Source organism: Athene cunicularia, assembly GCF_003259725.1.
Source record: "Athene cunicularia isolate RWA chromosome 3 unlocalized genomic scaffold, athCun1 chr3_part1, whole genome shotgun sequence".
Classification (NCBI taxonomy): Eukaryota; Metazoa; Chordata; class Aves; order Strigiformes; family Strigidae; genus Athene; species Athene cunicularia.
The window spans coordinates 103184237-103192176 of NW_020799097.1; the positions used below are offsets into that span (position 1 = coordinate 103184237).

Consider the following 7940-nt stretch of genomic DNA (forward strand, 5'->3'; position numbering starts at 1 on the left):
TGCAATAATAATTTCTGTTGGGGCTGGAGAAGAAAAAAATAAAAGTGACTCGTTTAGTTAATGCTAGCATTCAGATGAGAGCTGAAAGAGTAATTTTATCATAACATGTTTGTCTATTAATAATTCCATCCTCAAAGTAAATCACTAGAGATTTACAGGCAAGAAAATGAACTTAATCATTAGTAGTTATGGTTTTGCACAAGGAACAAAAACCATGGTATGAAACTCTATTTTCCTTGAACACAGTGGAAGATCTGCTACTGACTTCAGGGGGACCAGAAATTTATCCACTTGTCTTTTATTAAAGATGAGAATCTTCTAAAACACTTTGAAAAATAATCCCAGTGTTACTTGGGAGAATGCCTGTTGCAAGAACATAGAGAGAAGAAAACTTGATGAAGACAGATTGGAGGATGAGTATCTCCAGTACCCATCTTAACAGTATGGGCTTCTTGCTTGCTAGAGCCATCTCCTTCCCCTTTTCTTCTTAATCTCTACGTTTATGTAACACACTTCTCACCAGAGTGTTTAGGTTCCTCTAAATATGTTCCAGGCATGGTAAGACTCTTGATAGATCTCATCTTGTTTAAATGAGTTTTAACCAAGGTTGTTAGACAAGTTCTTATTCAGCTGAAGGAGTATTAGCTGGATTCACTGATTTGTAGATGATCTCCACTGTGAGGAGGAGGGAGTGGAGGAGGAAGAATTGATTTTTAGAAACAAATTACTTTACAGCAATACATCTGAATGCAAAGTTGAGTTTCCTATGTTTAAAGTGTTCTTGTGACCTTACTACTAGCAAAGTTCAGGTTCTTAAAAATATACCATTACTTGAAAATCTGAGAGTATGATAGGAGACCAGTTGTAAACCAGTTCCCATTGCGCTTCAGCTGTCAGGAGGTAAAAATTAAAACTTAATCACTTTACAGAAGATTTGCTGATATGAGAATTATGGCTTTTCATCAGCACTCAGGTGCAAGTAGCACATCCCTGTCACAGCTCATGTGCCCACAACCTCACATATTCAGGTTCCATCAAGGTAATTATGCACATGCTTAGTGAGCATGTTTCAAGCTCACGAGTACTCATGGAGAAATTTCATGTGCTGAGAGTTCTTAAGTATATAAGAGTCTTGCTGTAAGAGGGATTTAGAAGCTTTTTTAGGTCAGATTTTTTTCGTTTGTTTATTTTTACTGATTGGAGTAGGATAGTTTATGCAATCAGGTGCTATTGAAGGTAGATGTATTAAAATCTGGTATTAAATGAAGTGTAAAAATGGATGCGGTTCCTGATCTTGTGCAAACAAGTTTGAAAGTAAAGGTCAAGTCCAGCTAAAAACCAGAATTTACCGGTCTTATACTTAAATAAAACACATTATGAACATTTTAAGCTAGTTTAGCAGGGAATCTTTCTTTAGCTCTTACACCATTGTACAAGGGTATTATCTCATCCTCCTCAATTATTCCAATACAGTTTTTGGCTAACCCTTCTGCATCTCTATTTTATAATGACTTTTATGGTTGATGTGAAATCACTGCAGGGAGGCTTCACCTGGTTTTGTGAAGACTGTTATAATAATTAACAAAGTAGATTCAGGAAGATTTTACAATTTAAGATAATAATTAGGCATAATTTAAAAAGATTCAGGTAACAAGCGGATAAGCCTCTTAAATAAAAATGTATATAAACTTCCCTGACACTACTCTGTAGTAATGAATGACTCATCTTTTAATTAATCACCTTAGAGAATTATTTTTCTCTGCAGTTTGTTGCTTTATAACTCATGAGACTTCCCGTTGTCAGAATTTACAGGAACTGTCCCTACACAACCTTCAGTGCATATAAGCTAAGTCACTATTTTGGCACTTTTGTCACAACTTTTATTATGATTTGGATATTAAACATTGGGTTATCCTCTACTACAGACAGGCTCAATCCACTGTTTCTTCTGTGATTTACAGAGAATGGGAGACAACATTCTAAGTTTACCTAAGATTTTCTGCTTTTTCATATTTGCAAGTTTCTTTTCTAACCATTACTTCAAATTCTTTAAAATTATCAGATTTGATGAATATGGCTGACAATAATTTAAATGAAAAAAGAAACCTCCAAAACCTTAAGGATTTGGATAAAATATTAATTGACTGGTTTTGTGTCCTATATGCCCTCCTTAAACGCGTCCTTAAACATTTAAAATCCACTCAGGTCAGAAAACCATGTTTTTAGGCACAAGCTCTTTTTCTCATTTGTTCATTGTAAATCCAGCTAACTCCCGTAATTCAGATATTGATAAAACGGAAAAAATCTGACATGAATTCTAAAAATTCCAGTTACTAGCTCATGTTTTGAACTCAATTATGTCAGGTAATATATCACTACCATAATTTATTCCTATGAAATATATGAGTAAGAAGGGTTATTGAGCCTGAATGAATGAATGAATGGAATTAGTGAAGAAGAAACAGAGAGGAATTTAAGATTTAGATACCAAGTACATTAAGCCCTTTTATCTCTCTTTCATTTTCTCATATTGGTGTGGGAGAAAATAATAATCTCTCCTGAACATGACATATAAACTTACATATCTCTTAAACCGGGAAGCTGTATTTCAAATGTCACCATGGTATTGGCTGAAAGCTAATATATAATAATAAAAAAACTAAATGCAAAATAAAGTGTGTCAAATAATATGGATACTTGCAAACTCAAGAACTTTAAGTTAGGAAAACACTTATTTACTGTTATCCATGCATACACAATGGAATAACCTGCTGCATTCAGTTGGCAAGATTCCACAATTTCTTTTCAGCATCATCTTCCAGTCCATGACTCCAAGCCTCAGAACCAAATACCTTTTTTTTTTTTTTTTTTTTTTTTTTTTTAATGTTCACAAGAGTTCTTCTTGGCTTTTCTATGGTTTTCACTGCTTAGATAGCTAACAGTTAGAGAAGTATTCAGCTAAATCTAAAAACATGCATTTATGTTCACACATACAGGCATGAAGGTTTGAAAATGCTGTATTTACCCCTCTGTGTTTCCCTCCTAAAAAAAAATTAAGATTTACTTCACTGGTGGTTGTGAGGCTCAGGGACCAAATGAATTTCCATGGAAAGAAATAGGAATTTTCCACCTGACCTTGCTGGGAGCTGGACTAGAACTTTCATGAGGCAAAACATTTGCAGAGGACCAGGCCATATTTTATTATGATTTATTAAATGTTCATTTATATGAGTTTTATTGAATATGAGATTAGAGCAGTAGTTATTATATGACAGCACAGTCTTCTGTGATTTACTCATGAACTGCTCTTCTTTCTTCATCTGCAAATACCCTGCAGAGTCAGGGGGAAAACATGGCATCAAATAAACAAAAGAAATGGAAATGAGAATATACATGTTTAAATCTTGGGGCACTGGAGAGCTTTATCATGCTCATCTTCTATCTGGTGTTATTGATCTCTTTTAGTGCAGGAATCAGGCTGTGAATATGACCTACAAAAGTGGCAAAGATTTTGAACTTTATTATACTGGCTTGGGATTCAGCCTTCATTGGAACCGAAAGGGCAATTGTTTGGGGGATATGTGTGAGTCAAGGCAATTTGTCCACAAAGTGAAGAGAAAGAGAGCTGTAGCAGCCATTGGGGAAAGCTGGAAAAGGAAACCCAGCCGGACAGATCAGAAACACTGAGTTGTTCACTTGGGATAATAACAGCTCAATACTTGAGAAGCTGAGGATAATACCACAGAAATGTATGAGGGATGCTGCAATGCTCAATTCTCAGGGATGCCAATAAGAACTTCTAGCACACAACAAGGGACTATATATTATCACAATTATTTTTTCATTTTTATTCTATTCACATTCAAACATGAATAACTTGATCCAAAGGCCACTGGAGACAGCAATTCTCTTGCATTTACTTCCACACCTACTCAATTAGGTCAGAACTGGACTCCCATCTTTAAGGCTTTCAGTGGCCTGTGCCCAGGATATCTGAGAGGCTACAATCTGGGATGAAGAACACAGCTGGTAACTACAACATGACTGAACTTTTCATAGTGAGGGTTATTCTGTCTGCATAGGCAAGAGCACCTTTGCACAGAATGAGACGTCTGTGGAGCACTCTCTCACAAGAACCAAGGATAATACAGAACTTTACTACCTTGTTTAAGCATGAAGTATGTTTCTCTGACCTTGTTTCTTTTTACATAAACACATTGCACATTTGAGCATGTGTCTGCACATTTGTGTTGAAATGCATCATATAAACTTCCTTCCTAGAGACAAACTGACAACAGGCATACGGCAGACATTTGTCACTTTGCTTAGCACACTGCTGGGATTTACATGTTCACTGTAACTCTAGAACAGGACAGAAAGCAGCTCTACCACTCCAAAGAGAAACCAAAGGGATGTTTTGTCTTCCCCTTTGCTGCTGCTGCTACTTTTGTAATGAGTAGTATACAAGTAGCCACTTCAACTAGGCTGTATCCCAGTATTGTTGGTCTTTAAACTTCAAGCCAAAAAAAAATTTAACACATGCAAAATCTTAGAACAAAATGTTAGGATTGCAAATCCCTGTGTCATCCTTTTTACAGCTTTTTTTTCAGATGCTGGCTCTGTGCCATCCACAGATCAAAGCTTTGTGCACTGATTGACCATGGTTTTACTACAGACCAGTACATGCAGAATGGCAGCTTGTGCCTCTGCTGCTCTTCAGACCATGCTGACAATGATAAAATGGGAGGTAACTGCTGCTTTGTCTGGGCTAGAAAAAAACTGTAGGGTGGTTATATCTTCAGCGTTCCTCAGACCACAATTTCAATACAGAAAAACATTCAGGCCAGAGTGATGGGAGACAATGACAGTCATTTGAAATGAGGTTTGGCAACAAATTTGCTGACAAATGCTTCGAGGTAATGCTTGTGGAGAGAAGTATGCTATCAGAGATGTGACTTGTTATTTCAGTCTGAGGGAAGAAGGTTCAGACCCATCATTTATTGGAACCCATTACGGGACTTAATCTGAAGATTTTGACATGCTTCCAAGATAAATATGCTACCAAGAGTAAGGCATGCTCAGTAAGGTGTGTGTACTAGGAAATGAGGACTGTAATTGCCATACTGGAAGAGCTTTTTGTCTATGTACTTTAATAACCTTCTCCTAGCCGTGTCCCTTCTGATGCAATGTGATTCAGAGATGAATCATGCCAAGCAAATGGTAAGTGTCTTTATCATCACATAGCAGACTTGACCAAATGGTTACTGCTTATTATTGGCAGATACCCTGGGATTTGAGCCCAACAGTGTAAAACATTCAGAATTATAACTCATGTAAAGCTTGGGCCTCTTCAACATTGTGGGGATGTTTATGGTTTCCTCCTTACTCTGTAAGATCATAACAGAGGCCCAAAATTTTCAGCACAGCATTTTTCTTTATTTTTAACAATGAATTAGACTGAAATTCTTTCCACATAGCTCTGCTCTGCAGGACAGCTTATGACAGAAACAAGTCCAATACTGTTTGTCCTTAGTGGACACTTAACACAGACGTACATATTCAGCCTTTACAATCTTTCCTTGTGAAAGTTTCGCTGGCCATATAATAATTTCTGTCACTCTTTTCTGACCTCTCTCCAACTTCTGATTTTTCCACCTGATACTGAGGTAGCAAAAGGAATTTTCTATCTTGGCTGCCACTCACATCATTAGGAAAAAACCATAGAATGACAGAATTACAGAGACATGGGTCACGGGGTCACTGACTCTGCAGGATAGTGAGAAAAATGAAATAGTTATTTACAAAAATACAGGGTGTAGAAATTAGATAGCATTTTAAAGATTTTAAAATCTGAAAAATACTGAAGAACACTCTACATGTAACATTTCTCTCCTGTAGTAATTTTTTTCTCAGGCACCATGATATGATAATTGAGCTTTAAAACCCAGCAAAGTCATCTTAAAATCAAACCACCAGTCTGAGATCATTAATATCTAGCAACAGCATTGTCTTGCACCTCATTTACAATATGAGCCACCATTCCTTATTTTAACATATTTATGTACACAGGCTCACTAAGGTGTCAGTGAAGGTGCTGAGGAGTGCAGTATTTCATCCATATAATCATGCTTAATGATTATGACCTAAGACAGCAAGTGTTTTGGGCAAATCCCAGATACACTACTAGCTATACTCATATATATAGACATACTTTTCAATGTCCAAGGCTATTTGTACTGAACCTTTAGAACCCCAAGGAATACTGGAGCTTCGACCTACCAGCATATTTAATTGTTACAATAATAGTAGTTCTTGATACCTAACTTTTGTTTGTTTAGGTTAGAGTGCTTTTCTCTCAAGTAAGAAGTTACCTAAGATTTGCTTCTTTTACAGTTTTGGTGTTCTAGCTGGTGTTTTTTTCAAGATGTCCTTCTCACAGATGCATGAAATTGAGTAATTGGATGACTGGTAGTCTTACACTTTGGCCTTAAACTCGGTGTGTCCATTTACTGGTTGTGAAGAGACAGAAACTGAGTGTTACTAAGAGATTCTCTAACCTAAGGTAAGAGATTTTTTTTTTTTTTCCCCTAAGCATGGTCTACTAACCAGTGCTAAAAACAATATCCTTAAGAGAAATGGATTTCTGTACATCAACTGAACAGGAGTTTTCAAAAATTTGTAGCACCATGAGCTCTTAATCTGAAAAATTTGTAAAAGAATGTAAAGCATAGTCAGTGATATGGGGCTTAAGCTAAGCTAAGCAAAGCATTAGATCAGTGTAGTTTGGGTGGATACACTGTCATGTGGAGGTTAACACCCCAGCCCATCCCAGAGGAGACATGCAGCAGAACATGTCACTTTGGACATGCAGAAGAAAAGCAGAATTGTTTACACAGGGTCTGTGACCTACCTACCTACCTGTGACCCGTGTGCCTTTTGGTGTCCAAGGAGGTTTGAGCTCATCCCTTCCACAGCTGTTACCTAGTGCAGAGTAACCTTAAAGACTGAGAGCACCCTCCTATGAGTACCCTCAGAGAACATCTCTGATGTAGAAGTGTTCAAAATAGTATGTGGCATCAGTGTGAAAATGGTTAAGTGCTAAAGAGAATGTAGTAAGTGTTCACATTTTTTTTTTTTGAGTGAAAAGCCAGCAAAAGGTAATTTCAGTTTTTCATTCCTCCCCACGTTAAAAAACCGTACTCCTTTCGGGCCTTGAAGCATAGCCAAGTTTTCTCAGGGGCATCAGCACCACGAAGGTGAGACTTCAAAACCTTCCTCCCACCACGCAACCTACTGCAAATACAACATGCGTTTATTTCTGTCGTTGCCACGTTCACAGTGGAACGTGGAAGCGAATAACCGGCCTGAGTGTTGCTGGGTTTGAGCTTTTGCCGGGGTACTCTGGTGCCTCGGCCGAGATGGGCTCTCTCAGCGCACGGGGACGCGAGGCCCCGCCTGGGGGGGGTGACCCCCAGCAGGCCGCAGCAGCCCGAAGGCGAGAGGCCCCCGGGCTCTCGCCGGGCTTTGCCCACTGCTGGAAGGAGCAGAGCCCGGCCCCGAGACCCACGGACCGCCCCGGGCCTGAGGGAGGGCAGAAGCCCGGGCAGACCTCTTTGCTTTATTTTTTTTCACTTCTGTCGCTTGTTCAGTGAAAAAAAACTCGGCAAAGCCCGTCGCCTTTGCCGAGCTGCCTACACGCCCCTGCAGTGCCTCGGCCCGCCCCGGAAGCAGCAGCAGCCGCCGCCGCTCGCCTGCCCGCCCGGAACCTTTGGAGCCGGAACGCAGATGGGCGGTGCAGGGGCCGGGCGGGGAGACGATAGCGGCGGACCCTGGAGCGATGGCGGCCGCCGTGGCGGGCCCACGTGGACGCGGGGATGCGGTGGGCGAGGAGCCGGACAGCGGTAACGGGCGCCGCTTCCCCAGCGGGAGCGGGAAGGGGT

The 7940-nt window shown here is 39.6% G+C and overlaps 1 protein-coding gene across 1 annotated transcript in view; it reads left to right on the forward strand.

Annotated features, from left to right (window-relative positions):
• Positions 1–7780: 7780 nt before the first annotated feature.
• Positions 7781–7940, forward strand: part of RRP15 (ribosomal RNA processing 15 homolog) — a 24319-nt gene continuing 24159 nt past the window's right edge. The window contains exon 1 of the mRNA XM_026846250.1: positions 7781–7901. Within this exon, the coding sequence (XP_026702051.1) occupies positions 7838–7901 (64 nt within the window). The 5' untranslated portion in view covers positions 7781–7837. The remainder of the gene's footprint in view (positions 7902–7940) is intronic.